The 21,796-nt window shown below is 43.7% G+C and overlaps 1 protein-coding gene across 1 annotated transcript in view; it reads right to left on the reverse strand.

Moving 5' to 3' along the window:
- Positions 1–21,284, reverse strand: part of GALNTL6 (polypeptide N-acetylgalactosaminyltransferase like 6) — a 217,525-nt gene extending 196,241 nt beyond the window's left edge. Inside the window, exons 1-2 of the mRNA XM_008058390.2 lie at positions 21,103–21,284; positions 16,786–16,969 (exon numbers count right to left, since the gene is read on the reverse strand). Coding sequence (XP_008056581.1) covers positions 16,786–16,969; positions 21,103–21,259 — 341 coding nt within the window. The 5' untranslated portion in view covers positions 21,260–21,284. The remainder of the gene's footprint in view (positions 1–16,785; positions 16,970–21,102) is intronic.
- Positions 21,285–21,796: the final 512 nt, after the last annotated feature.

A 21,796-nucleotide genomic window follows, 5' to 3' on the forward strand; every position in this document is an offset into this window, starting at 1 on the left:
GTCACGTTTTTCTCTCCTCTAACAGTTCTGGACAGGATATTCTGTCACCAGAGTTATTTCCCCCCAAACACAGATAAGATTAAACAGTCTGCTGCTCAGAAACTTCCCCTGGTCTTATTTAAAGAATAAAACCCACATGGCAAGAATAGATTTAAACATGCCATATGCGGACCCCACACTGTATTATGGTTTCAGCACTGACAGAAACTCCCACGGAGCCACGACTGCTCAAACTGGGTCATCCATCTTCACCAGTCCCTGCCTCTGGCTCTGTGCGTGCTACTTGCGGTCTGTGTCTGGGATGGCTTCATCTTCCTCCTCCACCTCCTCAAAATCTCTTTGTCCTTCAAGGCCTAGGTCAAGTGTCAGCAGTCCCCTGCATAGGCCACGGGCAGTAACTGTTAGTGCGTATGATGGGGTGAACGTTCAGTGTCCCTCTGTCCTGCTCACCTTGATTCAACACCCTTCACCAAGAGCAGAGGTTTCCTCTGTGCCATGGAGGAGGGAGTGTGGCCTGGACACATGCCGATCTTGGCTTGGCACAGGCAGGGGACTGCCGTGGGCCTCTCCCACCTCAGCTTTCCAACTCGTGTTGTCCGGTTGTCCTGCCCTGTTCCCTGGGGACACCTGGAGCAAGTTTCCAGATCCTCAGCTACAGGTGAAGTCAGCCAGAAGAAGGGTTTCTCCTTCAATTATTACAGAAATCTCACTCAAAATGGAAGCATCCATATCCACCTGACCCAGAGCTCCCCTTCCCCCGCCCCCTCCCTCAGCATAGCACCCCTCCCATGCCTCCGCAGTGGTTCTGGAACACTGTGAAGGGCGGGGTGGGGGGGTGGGTGTCAACCTGCTTTGTCCTTCCCCTGTGGTACCTTCTTTCCTCTGGGATTTGAGGATGGGGTTGGAGAAATGGGGTAGCCATTGTCCCTAGCTGTTGCTCCTTCCAGATCCTCTTGGCTGGTGGGCTTCTGTCACGGTGGGAGCCCACACACTGTCTCTCCCAAGGTGCATTTGTTGGGGACCCCCTAATGTGACCGGGACATTTCCAGCTGGCTGATCTCTCAGTCCCTGGGGCTTCAACGCCCGCCCTGGACATGCAGCCCAGCTTGTCTTCCTCTGGCAGGCAGATCTCTTGGACAGAATCCTTCAGAGGAATGGCGAGCTTGGTCCTCGGCCCATTTGACCTGGAGAATCTCCCTGTCCTGAGGCACAAGTGGTCAAACCCCTGGCTTCTTCTTAGGTTGCTCTTTCTCACCTCACCATCTTGGACATCCCCATCCACACACCAGCCTCTAGCAACTCCACACGGGACAGATGCCCGTCTCCCTCCGTTAATGCCATCTACACTCCTGGGCTGTGGAAGACCCTCTTGGCGTCTTGTTTACACCCCGATCCAGAAGTAGTCAAGGGGGGGCCTACACTGCTCGATCACCCAGCACTCCCCAGTGAGAGAGTGGACGCCCCTCCTCTGGTTCACCCTCCCTCAGTCCTTCAGAGGGGTTCTCTGGGGGGTCGTCTTTCCTAAGCGAGGGGCTGGGAAACCGACTCTCTCCTCTGCCATGGGTATTTAAGCAACCCTCTGTAGAAAGAGGAAGTCTTTGTTAACCATTGACTTCAGTTTGGAGGCTTTAGCCGTAATTTCAAGAGACCCAAGAGACCAGAGAAAGTCCCTTTAACACCCCGTTATTGCAGAGTGGGGTTAGCTTTCCACAGGAGAGAAGATGACAGACAACCTAATGTCACACCAGTGGCACGTCCAGCCCCTCCTGGTGACTAATCCTGCTGAGCTCATGCATGAGGCACCAGGAGCTTGCCAAGGTGGGTGGCAGAGGAGGGCAGCCAGGAGGAGGAGGCCACCCGAAGCCACAGCGGTTCACAAAGGCCGACTCACCAACTCCAGCTGCCTTGCCCTACTCCATCTAGACCACTGCTGGGATGGCATGAAAGGAGGGCTTCCTGGTCTCCCTTTAACTTGGGGACCCTCTGGCACCCCGGCAGCAATGCCATCAAAATGGCTATAATTTTGCCCCTAGCTTAGAGTGCTTTTTTCTTTTTAACCAGCTGTCAATCTATAAGTTTCCAATATATAAGTCTCTTTTTTTTGAGTTGGAGTCTCACTCTGTCACCCAGACTGGAGTGCCGTGGCCGCTCCCGGCCACCACAGCCTCGACCTGCTGGGCTCCGGCGGTCCTTCTGCCTCAGCCTTCCGAGTAGCTGGAACTACAGGCACGCGCTACCACGCCTGGCTAATTTTTTGATTTATTGTAGAGATGAAGTCTCTACAATAAAGCTGTCCAGGTGGGTCTCGAACCCACGGGCTCAGGCAATCCACTCACTTCAGCCTCCCAAAGCGCGGGATGACAGGCTGAGCCACTGAGCCCGGCTTTATAAGTCTCTTAATATAACAATGTACTTCACTGAAGAACTTGTGTAAACTGGCCGTGGATCAGCTTAGGGTCCAGTCTCGTGGCCAGGGGCAATGGATGGTTACTGTGCCAGCCCAGAAGAAGACCCTATTCTCGTGGGTAACACATGTATGTGCGTGCACATGCACACACACACACACACACACACACACACACACACACCACGTGCTTCTGAGAAGCCAATCACAACTTCTGCCCTGGCCAGAGTGAGGGGTAACATTTCTACACACACGCACACACACACACACACACAACACATATACAACACAGACCACACACACACACACACACACACACATACACACACACACACGCCATGTGGTTCCGAGAAGCCAATCACAACTCCACCCTCCCTGACCAGAGTGATGGAGAGGAGGCAGAGTGGCCATGACCCAGGCCAGCTGAGCGACATCTCTCCTTCACATGTTTCTAGCTGAAGCCGGCCTGACTGCAGAGCTGCAAGACTGTGAGCAAGCTCCCCCCTGTGCCCACAATTCTCTCCTGCCTGATGAGAAGCCTTGGCCTGGGAGGGTAAAACCACTCAGATGACAGGAACAGAGGCGAGAGACAGAAGTGAGTGCAGGTGGCATTCAAGACCCAGCTCTAGCCATTCTAGGAGCGAGCCCTGCCCTTTTGCAGTGGCTGCATACACCCGCCAAGTCCCCTTCCTCCTCTGACCGTCTGACCCCAGGAATGGTGACATGCCACCTGAGGCAGCCAGCCTCCCCAGGATGCCTGCCTCCCGGGCCTGGCCTGGGATCAGTTCTGCCCTGTGAATGGAGACTCTCTGGAGGGGACTTTGTGAGCCTGCAGGACACACGTCTTTTCAACTGAGAAGGAGAATGCTGCTAATTGAGGTTTTATCACAGACACAGACCATGAGGTCAGGGTTTGTTCCTGGTAGAGATAATAAAAAGTGATAAACTAGAAAGAACTTTAGTGTCTCCAAAAGCATTAGAATGGTCCAATTTGAAACATTTTAGCGTGCTAATCTGCTGAACTTGAACTGGTGGAACTACACACATTCTATTTCTGTTTCAAATCCAAGTTCAGCGTTGTTGAAGAACGAGAGGTGAGTAATCAACTTCCCATGACTCCCACACAAGGTTCTCTGAAACAGGCAGTCTTTGTTATTATCGATTTTGTATAACAGATAACTACTCCCCTGAGAGTCACCATGCTGTGGTGGAGTCTGACATGCCAAGGAGTGAACCTCGGTTCTACAACTTCATTGTTTTGCAGAGGACCCCAAGGTCCAGAGAAGTGATGTGATTTCCCCAAGATCACAGATCTTGTGCTTGGCTGAGCTGGGGTCTAGCCTGGTTCCCCTCGCCTTGGGGGAGAGCAGAAGTTTCCAGCCTTGTCTTAGTTCATGCTGCTCTAACAAATTTCCTTAGTGTGGGAAACAGACTTCCTTTCTCACAGCTATGGAGGCTGGACATCCGAGGCCCGGGTGTCAGCGTGGTGGAGTCCTGGGAAGAGCTTCACTTTGGACTTCTTATGTGGTGGAGAGAGGGTGGCTCTGGGCTCTTCACCCCCCCACCTGGGCAATAACCCCATTCACGAGAGCTCCACCCTTGTGACTACACAACTTCCCAAAGGCCCACCTCCTGACACCATCATGCCGGAGACTGAGACACCAGCATGTGCTTGGTCCATGCAAGGCTCTTCCGAGTCCACCAAGGCCAGCGTCCAGGCCTGTTTCTTGCCAGCTGCCCACCCGGTGCTTTCCGGGTACTTTTGTGCAGTTTCCCTTTTCTGGAAGTCACCATTCTCCTTTCTCTCCCTGCCTCTACCACCTTTCTTCATTTGTGCTGATCTTTCAAGGTGTGGCCCAAGTCTCACCTGCATGAGGTGCTATCTGACCCCACCCCCTTCCAGACTCTTTGGGCAGACCAGTTCACAGCAGTTTGCACAAGCACCCTCCGTACACGTGGATGACTCCCTGTATGTTGCAGGTGTCTGTCTAAACCCCCGTCTGCATCGCCAGACAGAGAGCAGGGTCAGGGCTTTCCTTATTCAGCACTGCACGTGGGTGATGGGTCACACAGCATGAACTGCAGCCTCTAAGGCTGCATCATGGGCTCTCATTATTTGCATGGCAAGTCAATGAACCTGGGTCTTTGGATTCTGAAACTTCTTTTCTGTTCGTATCTACCCAGCCCTTTACCTCCAGGTACTTTTCTAAATCACCCTCTGGAATCTCTAAGGTCTACCTTTGTCTGATCTCTGAATCCCTCATGATATAGTAACATTGCACTCCCTTCAAGGGAGCTCTGTCAGAGGAGGGACCAGACAGATTGTGTCAATACATCCATGGCACGTACAGAAAATGTGGCTGCTTGATGAGTCAAGGATTTACTTAGTCTCTCTTCAGCTCAGAGCACTCTGGGAACTTGGCCTGGATGCCAGCCATGGTGATTCCTTGTGTGCCTTATCTTTAATTTAAGAGTCCAAACTCCCTCCTCCCCCTCTTTGCAAGAACAAGGATTTTGACCTTTTGTCAACGCTTGCTATTAAGATGATTTCCCTTTGCTTCCAGCAGGTGGCAGTAGAAGACAAGCAAAAGCTTGAGCCACTCGCTGGTCCGATTGTTTGAAGCTCACTTCTCCGTCCTGAGCAGTGAGTCCCATTTCTGGGTTAGATTCCTACAATGATTTCAAATTAAAATATAGGATCTTTCTAAAGATTTGATCTATTGCTAATCCTCTCGCTACCTATCGTCCTCATAGGTTTTTTTTTTTTTTTCAAGTTGGAAAGTTTGGCATGGGTTTAAGAATTCCCTAGCACGTCGAAAGTATAAAAAGATTTTTCTTTTGGAAAAGCTCCCTTGAGCTATTTTGCCTCATGTATTAGTCTTAATGGATTTTATGTTGCTATTTTTAATTCACTATATTATGTTAGTCAAGATAAAATTATTCAGGTTTTGATGGGACTTCAGATAAGAACATGTTTTTTTCTGTTGAATGTGTTGAGTGTATGTTTTAGACATACTTACATTTATGAGGGTCTTTAGAAGATTTGTTTTCAACCCTCCAGAATTATAGGGTTTTTTTTAAGACTCTGTGCTCTTTGCAAAATTAGATTTCTTTCATTTTCTCAGATTTTTAAAATCATTCGTAACTTCTAGAACATTTCTCAAATAAAACTGTAAGGAAGTGTCAGCCGGACCAAGATGAACCTCACGTCTAAGGGACCAAGAAGTAGTTCGCGGGATGTGCCGAGTTAAAATTTTAGCTAGTAAGAAGCAGGGATGAAAAGCACAGGGGCAAGCCAGAAGTCTTTTACTTAAAGGATAACTCTGTGACATTTTAGTTTCTGAAAAGACAATGAGTTGTAAAATGCTCAATCATGATTAATAAATAGTTTGACTTATGCTATTCTGATTCACTTGTGCATAAGATGACTTTGAAGCTCTTTGGGTGTTTTCTTCCTCTAGCGGCAGGAGGAGTCTTCTTGCTAGGAACGTCAGCCCTTGTATCCTACTCACTGTCTGGTGACTATGTTAGCTTTCCCTTCCATTGTGCTGGTTAAAAATGTGTAATAGAGTCCAGAACCCTAGAAGCGGTGAGGTACATTCTCTTTGTGCAAACTCCATTCTCTCTCTTGGGTCACACCTGCCCCCGGGGTCCTTCCACCTTCACAGCTTCAGATATGCTTCCTTTTCTCTGGCTTGTGGCATCATTACTCTCCCCGTGATCTATGCTTCTACCTCCTCTGTCACCAATATCTCCCTTTGTATCTTCCAGAAGGCCTTGAGCACGTTGTTTGACCAAGTCAAGGCAGCCTAGAGGATGCCAGCCTCATGAGGCCCTGGCCTCCTGTCCTGGTTACCTGAGCCCACAGACAGGATCTGGGTGGTGTCTCTGGCTTGCACTCTGATTCCTACCGATGAAAGACAAGTGAGGATGCAGAGAAAAAGGAACGCTTCTACACTGCTAGTGGGGATGCAAACTAGTGCAACCTCTTTGGAAGACAGTGTGGTGATTTCTGAAAGAACTAGAAATTGAACTTCCCTATGACCCAGCAATTCCCCTACTGAGAATATACCTGGAGGAACTCAAATCATTCTACAAAAAAGATACCTGTACACGTATGTTTGTTGCAACTCTATTCACAGTAGCAAAAACATGGAACCAACTATGTTGCCCATAGAAGCTGGACTGGATAAAAAAAAGTGGTACATATACACAAAGGAAAATTATGCAATCACAAAGAAGGACAAATATATGGGCTTTGCAGCAACTTGGATGGATTTAGAGTCGATCATACTCAGTCAATGATCTATCACAGTAACAAAGAACAGAGTACCATATGTTTTCACTCATAAGCGGACCTTGAGCAATTATTATATACTATAAGAAAGGGATTGACAGTAGTGGGAAACTGTTGGGGGGAGGGGAGATTGTCAGTTGAGGGAAACTGCTAGGGGAGGGAGGGGCATACCTCATTATCAAGGGTACCCGCATAATCAACGTTTGCATACCTAACTCTGTATTGTACCCCACATCTTTAAAATAAATTTTTTAAAAAAGAAAGACAAGCAGATGCATAAGAGGAAGACGTGGACACGCCCAGGTCGGGGTTGCCACAGGGCCCAGGACTGCGGAAGGTTGGAGCGCCGAACTTTCCACTGACTGTGTCACGCCTCTCCCGCCCTCAAGAATTCACCCTGTCTAGTTGTTACTGGCATTCTGAGAGAAAACAATAGACATTTCTTTCTCCTATCGATGTATCTCCAGGTGTATCTTCCCCAAGAGGTATTAGGAAAAAAAAGAAAAAAAAAAAAGAAAGTTATTCTTGTTCTGGCCACTTGGCACCACAGACACTGCTTGATTGTTTCTTTGAAGGAGGGGATGATGGTCTTGGCAAAGCCAGGGCCTCTGTGGGTGGAACATCACTGTGGACATGAGTCCTGAACCCAAATAAATAGTCCAAACAACAGCAATAAAGACTGTCTAGAGCAGACACAGAAAAGCTAACACAAGCCTATTCTAAGATCACTCACACTTACGTCAAGAAAAGCGTGCACGTTCCTGTTTTATTTTATTTGTTATTTTGTTTTACTTTTGCTCTTTGTTACAGGACTGAGATAGGGAACTGCCTCATTTCTGAAGTTCATTTTCAATCCTATGCCTAACTCTTTTTCTGAGCATAATCTGGCTACTTCCACGCATGATCCGAACAAAGTTCACCCCCCTCAGAAGACAGCAGCGTAGAATCAAAGCCAGACTCTGTCTCTTCCTCACTCCTACTATTCACATGTATCCACTGTGTTTAAAAAGTTATTTGAAGCAATTTAAGAGCAAAATTTACATACACGCATACTCATACACACATATGAATAAATAGAATATATATCTGTTGGCCCTGGAGATCACCTCGTTTCTGTCTGTCACAGAGTCATAGTGGAGTTCAGAACTAGAGACTTTCAGTTGTTCCACATCCAGCTCGTTAGGTCCACGATGAGCCTTTCTGTCACCTGAATCTTTGTTCAGGCCCAGCCTCAGCTCTGCACCAGAAGATCCCGCTAGCTCCTCCCTGGCACAGACTCTAGTTTTTATCATTTCTTCAAATATACATACTCAAGACTTTGTTGGAACACCACATGGAAGGCTTAGTTTTCTTAACTAGACCTTAAGATCCAGACATGTCTCCTGGTTTATACAGGGGGACCCCGAAAAACTAGAATTACCTTTTGGAGGGTGGGACCCTAATACTACAAGCTTCCTCTGCTAGGCAAATGTTCTAGGAACCCATCGCATCGGTGGACCAGCTAGCATTGTTGTGAGAGGCTGTGCTTAGCTTCAGTGAATTGTTTTTGGAGATTCTTTCAACACTCTTGCCCATTTCATGATGGGCAATTGACAAGAGCACCTGCCCGCCCTGCACTGAGTGTTCAGCAGTTTTTGGCCAAAAATGGCCTGACTCCCATACCCCACCCTCCCTATTCACCCAAATTCACCGTGGGCAACCTGTTTTTGTTTCCCCAGATGGAAAAAGTCCTCAAAAGGAAATGTTTTGTCCGTGTGGAAGAGGTGGAACAAAAAATGGCAGAGACACAAAAAGGCATCACCGTGGATGAGTTCAAAAACTGTTCTTAGTGACGGGAAAAGTGTCTTGACAGATGCATCAAATGAAGAGTACTTCGAAGGTGACTGAAGTTTGAACATGCAAGTATAAATATACAATTTTTTTAAATAAATAAATTCCTTGTTTTGGGGGATTCCCCCCTTGTATGTACCAGGCCTCCAATGATTGAATGGCCTCTAAAGTTAGTGGCATCAGAAAAAAAAGAGGTTCAGAAGTCCAAGCACAAGGTCAAACCAGAGAAAGGGGATGTTAATGCCAGAGCTACTCCAGGAACCCAGAGGACTCGTGAGACCAGCACAAATTAAGAAGAGCAGGGAAATACCAGTAAGATAATTACAGTGACTGCTAATCTAGGAATGAATTTTTAAATTATTTTTCCAAGAGCTGGAGGAGGAAGAAAGTCAATGGTCTGTATCCTGTTGAGGTAAAGATCACAGCATGGGGACAGGGATAGAAACTGTTTCTGATCCTGGCAAGGGAAAGGAGATGGTTGCCACCCCTTGTTGATTTCTGTGTCAGATGTAACTCCCTTGGAGACTGGAGGCCCAGGGCAGTCAAAGGATCCAGAGTCAAGCCCTGGAGAGGGGTCCTGGGGAGAGACAAGCAGGAACCATCTTACTTCTGGATCTTACTCTACATTCAAAAGATCTCCGGTGGGATTTCATTCTGGGCTTTTGAGACAGATTGATTTTATTCAATATTTTGCTTAGTTTTTTAGACATTTGAGCCATTTCTGTTCCTTAATTCTCACCCTCTGCAGATTAGGACACCGTTTAGAAGTTTGACAGTATTTTCCCCTAAACATTTTGTCCTTTTGCCGTTGTCAAATATTAAATGAGATCTTGTTATAAACAGACTAGGAGCTGGCATTGTTGACATTTCCCTTCATTAGTGAGTAACTGAAGGCTGACATTTTCAACCCATCAGCTCTAGTGTGGTCTAACGATAAGAATGAGGCAATCTGCTTCCTTTCCTGCTCTTATTGCAAACTCACTGTGAAACATGAATTGACAAAATGACTTCGCTTAATGGCTGCCTACGTTTCTCTTCAAAAAGGGGAAAAGAAGATTATTGATTAACCCTAGGGTTCAAAGTCTGAATGAATGAAAGCAGGCATTGATTTGAGTCCTATGAGATTATTGATTAAGCTTAAGATTTGGAATCTGAATGAATGAAGACATTAATTTGAGTCCTGATTTTACCTCTTATTTGTTGAGGAAGTAATTTAATTTCTCTGGTTCTCATTCCCTTTATTTACAGAATTAGAAAAATAACAATAGCTGCTTTACCTATCCCACTGGACTATTATCAGGGGTCAATTAGAAAATCTAGCAAAGTGCTTTCCCCACTGTGAAGTGCTAAACACATGTTAGTTTTAATATTATACACCACATAGGCTTCATGGCTTTTTGGCCATAATTGAGGGACTTCTGGAATATTGTGCAGCTCGGCAAGATAGATCTGTGGTTGAGGATGTGGAGAGCTGAAGTCCTCTTTCGCTGTCTTGGAATGCATCTCTAGTCTAAACTGATGAATGAGCATTCCAACTTAATCTTCATAAGAGTTTTTGAGACCACACTTTCAAAACCTTGATTGTAAAGAATTATGTGGTTGGAGATTGAGGCCAAGGAGCACACACTTTGATAGTGGGATGCTTCAATTTGATTTTTTGAGGAAAAAACGGGTCAATATTTGGAAGCAGTTGCATAAAGATTATGTAAAATTTGTGAGAACATTGACTTAGCTTGAGAAGTAGGGTATGAACAAAATTGTCCCGCTCTACAAAGCGGATACTCTAGACTGTGAAGAAGTCCTAGCAGGGGGTGGAGAAAAACAAGGAGGAGAAACAGTATCCAATTCAACTTACTGGCAAATGTGGAGAAGAATCCCGATGTTATCCTTCCTGCCTTACATCTTATGGTGAATTCATAGTTTGACTAGTTTCCTTTCCTATGAAGAGTTAATTTCATGCCTTACTGATTTTGATTAAATTTAGTATAACTAATATTGGGCCAAAACCTCCATAGACAGAGTTTTGTGTAAAAGATAACTCTCTTTACTTTCAAATTCTGAGTAAACTAAGGTTCCCCAACCCTCACTGAAATTTACCCAAGTGGGATGCTAATATCGTAAAAGTCAATGAATGCAGTCAATAAAGCACTGATAAAGGCTGATGGGTCGTTCTAGGCATCAAGTAAATGGATCCTCCATCTGTTGGCGTCTTATTTTCATTAACCAGGTGAAGCTCCTGTGCCCACAAAGGCAGAAGAGTCCCTTGTCCTCCAGGTAGGTCAACCCAAGTATTATGAGCAGAGGCTAGATCTCATTCCACTCGTGCCCTCTGCCGGGCACCCTTGTGCAGCTCCATCTATCTGTACAAGGTAGACCTGTAATGGTTTTGCTTGACCCAGTATCCTCCTGAGTTTGGTTTGAAACAAGACTTGCTGCAAATATTGTGAAGGCCAGTGAGGCTTTTGGTGTCGTGAAACTCATTTACCAGCCACACTGCTGTGTTTGGGGAAGAAGTTATTGTACTTTCTGAAAATGCTTTTATCTATTTGAACATGATGATTCCTTAAGCACTAGAGAAGGCAGCTTCTCTGAGTAGAAAGAGAGATGAACATTTCCATGGAATGGTGGGGGTCCTTAGCTCTTATTCCAATTTGCTGTGTAAACTTTGGAAAGCTGATTAACCTCTATGAACCTGAATCTGCAAAACTGTAGACAATAGTACTTATTTCATGGACTTGAAATAAGAATTAAATGTGTTAGGAACATACATAAATTTCCTAGTCTGGTGCCTGATTTATAACAGTAGACATTTAACAACTGCTAATTTGCTCCCTATCCCCATGGTGTGAAAAAAAGAAACGCTTGGAATGGTGAGTCAGCCACTCCAGATTCTAGTAGTAGCTGTTAAGTTTATTAGCTGTGGCATTGGATAAGTCACTTAGATTTCATAGCCTAGGTTTCCTCTTGTATAAAAACAAGAGGTTGAGTTGTCTCTATGGTTTCTCTTAGCTCGATAAACTTAGGATTATTTGCATGTTTTTCTGTCTGATTTGATTCTACACCTAAATTTAGGAAAAAGTAGCATTTGTGACCCAAGAAGCACTGACTTTCGCTCAGTGTTGGCATTGATACTTTCTCACATCCTTATACAAGAAAGAGAGCCAGCAAGTTCTGCACTCGGTTCCTTGCAAGAGCAAAGGAATATCCAGGAAGCAAATTTTTTAAGGCGTTCTATTTCCATGAGACAGAGAAGTGGAATTTTATCCATGTTAGCATTGGCTATGCAACACATTTCTGGATTAAAGAACCGACTCACAACCAACTAGGGTTCCACATTTGACCCAAAGGCTGCTAGAAGATCTTCCATATCTGAAGTGCCGACCTTGAGGTATTTGGTAACAGGTCATGGCCTCTGTAATCCATGCCTAGGGCCATTTTTGTAGGCTGGGTATCAACCCCAGATGAGGGTCACTGAATTCAAGCTGATGTATTTATGGGCACAGGCATTTCTGAGAGAATAACTGGGCATTTGTAGCCCTTGCATTTCCCCATCCAGTGTAGATATTCTTATTTTGAAAATTTTGGAAATAGGTGGTATCAATAGATGGAAAATAGAGAATGTTGGTTCTCATTCATGGTTGAAGAATTCCATCCATGATTATTATCTTGTTTATTTATTTCTGAGTTGGAGTCTCACTCCGTCTCCCAGGCTGGAGTGCAGTGGCACACTCACTGTCACCTCGGCATCGACCAGCTGAGCTCAGGTGATCCTTTCCTCTCAGTCTTCTACGTAGCCAGAACTACAGGCCTGTGCTACCATGTCCAGCTAGTTTTTCTTTTTAATTTATTGTAGAGATGAGGTCTCGCCAAGTTGTCCAGGCTGGTCTCGAACCCATGGTCTCAGGCAATCCTCTCACCTCAGCCTCCCAAAGTGCTGGGATTATAGGATTGAGCCACCATGTCTAGCATCCATGATCATTGCAACTCCACGTTTTAGAAGGCTTTGAGGAGTTGCCATTGCTAGGCCATTGCTTTGCTAAGCTATGGTGTGGTCATGTGCCCTCTGAGCTATGGCCAGGCCATGTTTCCTTTCTTTGGCCCCTTCCCCTACCTTTAGGAGGTGAATCTCTTTTCTCTCTCTCTCTAATTTACCTTCTAAATAAACTATATTTTCTAATCTTTTAAAAAAAGAAGTCTTTGAGAACAGTGCTGGTCTATCTGAGGAAGACTGGCAGTGTAAAAGTCACTTCTCCACAATTCCAAAGACAGGATAGAGGTGGATTATAAAATACAGAACAAACTTGCAAAATGGAAAGGACCACTGAATCGATTCTTTGTACGTAGCAAAAGGAAGCATGATCTTTAGGAACCAGTGCAAATACCCTAGATATCAGCTTCATTTTTATTGTTGACAAAGTCCTCCATTATGGCATGAGCTCCTGATTTGTTGGGTGGAATATATCACACTGTCCTGTGGAGAAGCTGAAGAAACAGTGAGATTGTAGGAGTGTAGTGAATTTTTATACACTGAATAGTTACATCAACAAGTATGAACTTTGACAAGATTCTGGAAGACTTGGAAAATGTGGTGATAGAACTGGAAATATTTAACCTGAAGAAGAAAAACACTTCCATTCACTTTGAATAGTATAGGCATGGCAGTGTTTTTAAATAGTTTTAGCAGCTCTATTACTATTGAGGAATTAGGTATTCCTTATACCTCAAGTAGGACAATTTGTGGTCAGGGAGGTAGGATTTTCTTCATACAAGGGAAAAATGAGTTTAATGGAAAGGACTGTCTTTTATGGTAGCAAATTTACCTTCCTGACGAGTTCTAGCAGAGGTTGGTTATCTGTCTTGGAACATTGCCTAGTGGTTGTTTGCATTGACAGGGAATTAAGGCCAGATAACTTTTTCTGGTTCTTTCTAAACTTTTAGATGTTGAGATGAGGTTGAGGAAAGTAAGTTAGTGATCAGAAAGCACTTTTCCCCCTTTGTCTTCATGGTTGAAGGAGTGTGTCATGTTTTGTCACATGGAGAAGGCTTACATTCCTAAGCGTCCTGCATTCAAGACAGATCAGGAATGAGGAAGGTTTCTAAAAGCCACAGATAACAAGAATTTCCTAAAAGCATTACCTCCTGATATAAGTCATCAGAAAAAGAAAACATTTTGGTTTTTTTAAATCAAAAGACAAAAATGTTTCTCAAATGTGTCCAATTCAATCCAACAGAATCATGACCTCTGTGTAATAGTTTGAACCATGAATAGTGCATTTTCTTTCATATTCTCATAGCAGTTTCTCTGAAAATTAGATCCCTCTGCAAATACAAGTAACTATTGTCTTAATGTTTGAAGTTATTAATGAGTTTTTCTTTTCCTTCCTAGTCTGATTGCCAAAGGTCGTGATTTCTAGTTTAGGAAATTGGTAGATTTTGAATGCTTTGGACCATGAAGTCCATATTAATAAATACAGTTTATACCATGCCCCAAGATCACATATGCCTTATAACTGAAATCACATTCTTGAGAAATGTGAAATCACATTCTTGAGAAACCCACTAGTCTGATGCTCCGAAAATTTCAATTCCATTCAATCCAATTCACTAATAATTAAAGACTGTTCATGCCACACTAACATCACTGAATTTTCAGGTTGAAAAACATTGCTCTAATCAATAGTCACTGAAACCTCAAATGATAGCAGAACAAATAAAAGACTTCAAATCTTGTCACTTAGGGCATTTAAGAAAGTTGCTACAGAAAGATACCTTTTCCACAGATAATGTATAAAAAGTCCTGGGGTATGTGATATATTTACATATTCATCTTTCACTCATTTCTTTCTATCTTTTCAGTCTCCTCTCCTGTCTCCCCCAAGAAAACCATACACTCCAGCCAGCAGAGGCCTCTTGAAACATGAAAGTCTGTAAGAGAGATGTATAGATAGACCAGCTTCGTCCTGCATATCTTAAAGCTTTATATCTGGAGAAGCCAGTTTTAGCCCAAAGCACGTCTGTTTGTGAGCACATTCAGGCAATGACTGCAATAATGGATTTCCTGACACGTGGGGCAGAGCTACTTAGGACCACTCTTTTACGATCAGCAAGGCAAACACAGCTCTTAAGATCAGAGTGGACACCTCCCGGAAATCACAGTTATTGCAAAAGGCTGAAGTGTCCACATTCCTAGGAATCAAAGAGACTTAAAGCAGAAAGTCCGTAATATGCAATTTTTGACAGCTCAGCAGCCACCTATGGGAAGGACAGGAGCAAGAGACAATCTGTTTCTGAAAGTCACCAATTCTGCCTGCCCAAGGGTTAAATAGGGTGCTTGATATTGCAAAAGTCACAGCCAGGGTCGGCCTCACACAAATGTCACCTATCAAGGAAGGCCCGGAAAACACTTTTGTTGTTTTCACTGCTGAAGATTCCTTTGGTAGCATTTGGTCCCACAGTTTCAGAAAGCAGGAGACTCACTCTGCTCTGACCATCACTAGTCCAGTATTTGGTAAGCCATCCTGGGTGAATCCTAGCCCCTGTGACATGGCAACCTCAGGCAGTAGCCACCCAACCGCGGGCCGGCATCTAATAACAGCTCTACAGTCATTAAGACCATTTTACACTCTCTGCCATCCTTGCTTTTATAAACTCTTAATACTCGAAACAGTTTTAAATTTTCTCCCTCTTACTCATTTTTAAATGACAAATAAGAATTGTATATATTTTATGTTTATAATGTACACATGACGCTTTGAAACATATATACATTGTGGAATAGCTCAGTCAAGCCAATCGACATGCGTCACCTCACACACTTCTCATTTATCCCACCAAAGGCCTCTCTGCCAAGACTTTCATGTGGGCACTTTCAAGGTAGGCTTATGTCTCAGTTGAGCCTATGTCAAATGCTTATTAGAGCCTCCTTTATTTAGATCACTAAAAAGCTTCTCTGGTAGTTTTGGGTATCCATGAAATTTTGACCAAAGTACTTGGGGAAAAAACAAAGATCTTTCATTATTTCTTTGCAAATACTCCTGTGAGTCTAGAGTCTAAAGAGGCCAAGCTCCAGGAGCTTTGGATTTTTAATAAAGGGGCTTTCTTTTACAAAAGAAATGTCTTTTCTGGCACCATATCAGGCTAATGTCTTCTGAATCTCCCTCTGCTTCCCCAGGAGTTCATCTTTCTAGAGACTAGGCTAAACATTTCCCTGATAATTATAAAATGTTTGTAATTTAAAGTGTTTGTGTCACAGAATTGGATTTTGTATTCAGTAAGCTTCTTTACTGCAAACTTTTATGGTCTATATTATTGATGAAAAGACAATAATATTTTAATGCATTTAAAATGGTCTTTTAGAGTATGCAAAGCCTTGATCACAGATTTTTTTTTCTTGTGCTAAAAAATATATAAATAATAGTTTAAAAATTGTATAGGTTTTAATGAGATCAGAGGGTACAGTATTTGGAAAAGATACAGTATGCCTTGGGCAATCTCTGGGTTCAAAGTTTATCATTCACCATTAATAGTCCTGATAATTTGTCAAATTGAATTATGCTTCTTTCTTTCCCCTTTTTTCTTGAAATACATAACTCTCATGTTTACACTGAAAAACACAAGATTTAGTTTTGTAGAAATCAATCCATAGATTATTGTTGCACATTCTTCTTGGTATAGTATGCACTTAAATTAGAGGAAGGATTGTCACAGATGATTTACTCTGGATACGACCTTTTGATTGAATTCCCTACGTTTAAGTTGTGAGAACACCTAGAGAGGAGACTGCCTTCCATGGTAAATAGACAATTCCTAACAGGATGTAGAATGTAGACTTAAATCCTGGCCCCATTCTGTATCAATCTCCAATAAAGGACAAAATAAAATAGTTCATTTCAATCTTCCTTTAGGGAGAGGCCAAAGGAATGGAATGAACTGGAAATAAGAAGAAAGCACCCGGAAGGGGAACATGGGTCCCTTCCCTCTGCATTTTCTGTTAACAGTGCATTTTCCTGCTTTTTGTCTGTGCACACCCCTTCTCTCACAGTTAGTGAAGTCTGCAAGGGTGGAATCCTGGCACTCAGCACAGCTGTACTCTTCTACAGCGTGTAGTGACCTTCCTCTGATGTTGTGAATATGTTTGCCAACTGTTTTATTTCATTTTATTAGTGACAATTGTCCTCATGGGCCCCCGGCAGGACACACCCATAACGTATCACTTGCCCTCCACCCCTCAGTCCCTCCCTCAGCTGCTACTCACTCAAAAGGGTCACTGGGATCTGCTCGTTGCAGCTCTGGAGGAATGGGGATCCTTTTGTAGTACATTTCCCAGTCGAAGGCTCCTCGCATGGCATCCCCAGCCTGGGCCTCATACCCAAAGTGATTGTGGTCAATGACATCGATCATGGGACACACGATGGTTTTGTGGTTGAGTGCAATTTGGTCTGGAAAATGAAAGCACAAAATAGGAAATGACATGCCTGCCTGGGTCATCTATCATTTTTCAGCAAAGAGAAGCTGGTGGTTCCCTACGAATGCCTCCTGTGTATGGCCTTGGCTCCCTGCTGCCCTAGGAGCACTTTGCAGGAACCATTGTTGGAATGTTGGACTTAACATGATGGGACAGTGGTTAGGGTCAATTAGGGCTGTTGTATTTTCCTTTAAGAAAGTTGTGTCCCAGAGAGACTTGCAGAAGTACATTTAGCTCTACATCTGTCACATTTTTGCTCTGACCTGTCCTCAATCTGTCATTTTAACAAGCATCCAACAGGCACAGAGTAGGAACAATATTTGTGTCCCTCCAAGCATACGGCTGGAGCCTGCTGAGAGAAGACTGGTCTGCTTCCTGGAGGTTCCAAAATGTAAATATTTAATGTCTTGCTTTTTGTAGAATCTAATCTTACACTGATCACCATGGCTGCTTCCCCCTCCCCAAATGCTGTTGAATCAAACAAAGAATGCAGAGATTTGCCAACGTCTATTTTGCTGCTGTTCTTTGAAATAGACTCTGTTTATCAATGCTATATGTGTCTGTCTTCTCTCATCATATTCACAAACTTATTACATGGTATGATGCTACTTTCTCCTACTATTATGTTCTTGAGAAATTACTAAGTGCTTTACACTCATGTGATTTTGGATACTCCCAGAAGACCTGTAGGGTGACTATTGCTGTTATCCCCAATTTCTGTATATGGGAGCTGGGCTCAGAGGAATTAAAAAGCTTGTCAAGAATTACTGAGCTTTTGAGAGCAATAACCAAGATACTGCTCCTCCTCAATGATCCAGAGTCAAAACCTGACCTTTCCAGAGTACCCTGGTGACTCTTACAGTAGCAGAGAAGGGATTTACTTTCTCTGTTCTGGTCCCTTCCCTGTAGACACTGTTACTGCAGTGACTTCCATGCCAGCTCAGGAACTGGCATTTGTATACCCTGCCTTACCCAGACTAGCTGCTGGTGCAGTAACTTTCTTCCCTATACTGTGCGTTTAATCAATATTTATTGTAGCAAATGAATACTGTCTAACAGACAGAACTTTTAAGTATGAACATCGACTTTCTTGTTGTTTCAAAGATCTCTGGATGTGGCATGTGACATTAAACAAAGAAAAAAGCAGGTATTATTTAGTACTATGATGAGGATTGGTTATTTATGTATCTTGATTTTTTTTCCCAGAGATCCTAGAGTGAATGTAATCTGTGTCAGGTATAAAAAGTCCTTACAGTACAGGTACTGTCCATTGGCTTCTGATCCTCCTAAGCTTTCGGCAGGAAACACAAGGTTTTATTGGCTCTAACAACAAGTGGCTTTGTTTTGATGTCACAGAGTATGGAAACCACAGAACCCTGTGGAAATTGTCCCCTCCAAATACCACCCACTCATTCATTGTTTTCGTGTTTCCACAATTATTGATCGATTATGTGCCAATCACTTTTTTTCTAGGTTAAGGGGATACTGCAGTGAACAGCACTGTCAAAAGACTATTCAGAGGCATAATAAGTACATTATATGGTGTTTTAGAAGATGAAAACGAGATGGAAGAGAAATAAAACCGGGCGGAGGAATGCTGGATGCTGGAGTGTGGGAAGGTTTGCAGTTCTAGACAGCATGGCCCCAATAAACCTCAGTGAGCCTGGCAGTGCCTTCATTTGCCTTCAGTTAATTAGCAGGTGAAGAGACCCCCAGTGTCATTTCCAGTCAATCTCCACCAAGGACCTTCAGAGTGTCCGTTTTCACTTGGGCAAGTCTTATAATCTTAATCTAAATGATATTTCCCCAGAGACGACTTTGATGGAGGAGACCATTCATGCCGCATCCAAAATATTTCTCCTATCACCCCTACAGGTATTTTGGCATTAAGGTTTCAGTGACTTTCTTCCATCAAATTCAGAATCGGGTTGATTTACAAGTTCCTTGACCATCACGGAATCCCAAGGTGACCCAAAGGGGATGTGTCTGTTAAATTAACTGTCAACTTTTCCTTCAATTTTCCTTTCTTCTCTGATCTGGTTGCATGAGCTTAAGGTGAAAGTGGCGTGACTAATTTTTCATCCAAGGCTTGTGCCTACATTTCAATTTCCAAGGATCAAACAAACAGACTCTTAATGGGAAATTGAAATTCAGGTATAATCCCAAGGTGAAAAATGAACCAAGAAACTGTGTGGCTCCGCCTGTTTTTTTCATTTTGGATGATGTATCAAGACACTGATAGGTGGGAAAAAAAAAAAGATAGTGATCCAGAGCTTGAATCATTTCTTATCCATCAGGACTACAGGAAATGAAATGTCTTAATGAGAAAAAGTGGGTTGTGGGTTTCTCTTATTCTCTTCTTCTTTCTTATTTGTTAGATTCTCAGTGGACAATCAGAGACTCCATAATTGGCATTTAGGGATTGCTTTGGTTCATAAATAAATGAGATTTGTTGCTAGCTTCCTTGAGTATTCCACATCACACAGGTCAAATTCAGTTTGAGGGAATCTCGCTGTTGCTGATGAAGCTCTAAATTGCTGTGTCCTTGGACAAGGTACTTTTAATTAAAAGCTCAGAGGAGTCTCTGACCACAGGAGCCCTGAAACCTTCCCATTGATTGCGATGGCTGGGCAGTCATGTATGGGGGTGTGCGGGTGGGTGGGTGGGTGATGTGTTGGGGGTGTGAGCTGCGGGTTGCTCTCTGTTTTAAATCCTATACAGTTTCAATTGATTTTTCCCCGCATCTTTTGCTAATGGAGTTTCACTGATTCTAGCTGAAATCCTACACAGTGGTCAATAGCAAATCATTCTTTCTGAGACAGCTATTGTGAAGGCAGTTGTTAGTGGCTTTAGTTCCAAGGCCAGGGATATATTTACAATAAAAGTTGATTTAGTGAAACCTGGAAGAATAGGTGGGAGTACAATGTGTGCGCACCAAGAACTTTGTAGAAAGAGACTTTTTTTTTCAGGTGCACAATTTATTTCTTATCCACAACTGGACTTTATATCTGACTTTATTGTAAAATAAAAGCAAATATAGTGAAGCTTAAACTGAGCTGCACATATGTTTTCTGGCTTAAATTACTTTCAGTTCTTTTGTGTTTCTGACAGTTTGAATGTGTTATCCTGGTCTTCCTCTCTCTCTCCTCTCAGCCATGTTGTGAGCATTCAAGACACAGCATCTGGTGAGCAGCTCGGAGTGTTCGAGGGGTCTCTGTAAATACTGGGTACTATATATTCGGGGATATGGGCTGGTGTTGGAGGTGGAAAGAATAACAAAAAAGAAATGGTCTCAAAAATCCTAGAAAATGTCAGGGTGCTTACACTTTAACCGTATTCTGGAGCTGAATAACTTTTCTTCCTCATTTCTCAACAATCCTATAATACTTGTTAAATGTGTGTGTGTATTTTAATCTCACTGCAGTTACATGATGACTATAAAAATAATTTTGAGACACCCTTTAATTTTAGTGTTTACCCAGTGCCTATGACTGCAATAAAAGAGAACATCTAAGATAAATGAAATCTTTTAAAACCTGAGGTTAAGCCGGGCTCGGTGGCTCAGCCTGTAATCCCACGCCTTTGGGAGGCTGAGGTGAGTGGATTGCCTGAGCCCGCAGGTTTGAGACCCACCTGGGCAACTTGGTGCGACCTCATCTCTATGATAAATCAAAAATGAGCCGGGCATGGTAGTGTGCGCCTGTAGTTCCAGCTCCTTGGAAGGCTGAGGCGGAAGGATCACTGGAGGCCAGCAGGTCGAGGCTGCGGTGGCTGGGAGCGGCCACTGCACCCCAGTCTGGGTGACAGAGTGAGACTCCAACTCAAAAAAATAAAAAAATAAATAAAAAATAAAATAAAACCTGAGGTTAGATTGCAGTTGGCATTATTGAAAATGTCAATTTTAATGCAGTTTTCTAGTTACCTATTTACCCTCAGCAATGGGTAAGAGAGAATTCAAGGTCCACTGGACAAGTTGTAGAGGGGATCTCTGGCCTTTGTCAATAGCAAACTACACAGGAGTGAACCATCTACTCCCCGGGAGGGACTTCAGCTCCCTGGGCTCCCTAGTTCACAGGATGCCACCGCCTTTCCCTGGTGTGTACTCACTGAGGAGTGGGGGCAGCCAGTTGACATTGACCTCACAGTGGGAATCCAGGAAGGTCAGGACTTCGCCCCTTGCCATCGATGCCCCCAGGAGTCGGGTCCGGATGAGCCCCTCTCTTTTCTTGGTGCGAACAATCCTCACTTTGGAAAATCGGGCCATGTATTCTTCCAACTTATCCTTCAAGTGTTCTAGGAAGGAAGTGGAAGGGCACAGGAAGAAGACAAAACGTTAGACATGACAGGATTACTGATGGACAGTTGTGCACAGAGAGAATGCCAAGGGCGACTTCTGGGGTGGCATTTGTAAAGTGCATGTTTCTCCTCTCCTCATCTAGAGGGGAGATGCTGATCAGATTTCTAGATGTTATACTTTCCAAAGTGCTTCATAAACTGCAAATATTGCCCTTTGTTTAAACACAGTGGAAGTCATGGACACACCGGAGCACTATCATGCAGCTCCTGCTGGCTGACGGCCACCATGCTCAGCCTTGGCCAGCCCTGCCACATGGGCTTCTGCCCTCCAGCTCCTGCTGGGAAAAGTCAGATGAACATCCTGGCATGTGGGCGATTTCCAACAAGAGGGCTCTTACAGCAAGGCTTTGGCTACTATTCTCTGTGTTGGATATAATGCATGTCACGCAACAGGAAAGAAAAGTATCTGCTAAAGCAACAGGAACTAAACAGATTTTTTCCCCCC

Source organism: Carlito syrichta, unplaced genomic scaffold (assembly GCF_000164805.1).
Source record: "Carlito syrichta isolate Samal-C Ts95f unplaced genomic scaffold, Tarsius_syrichta-2.0.1 Scaffold303317, whole genome shotgun sequence".
In the NCBI taxonomy this organism is placed as follows: domain Eukaryota; kingdom Metazoa; phylum Chordata; class Mammalia; order Primates; family Tarsiidae; genus Carlito; species Carlito syrichta.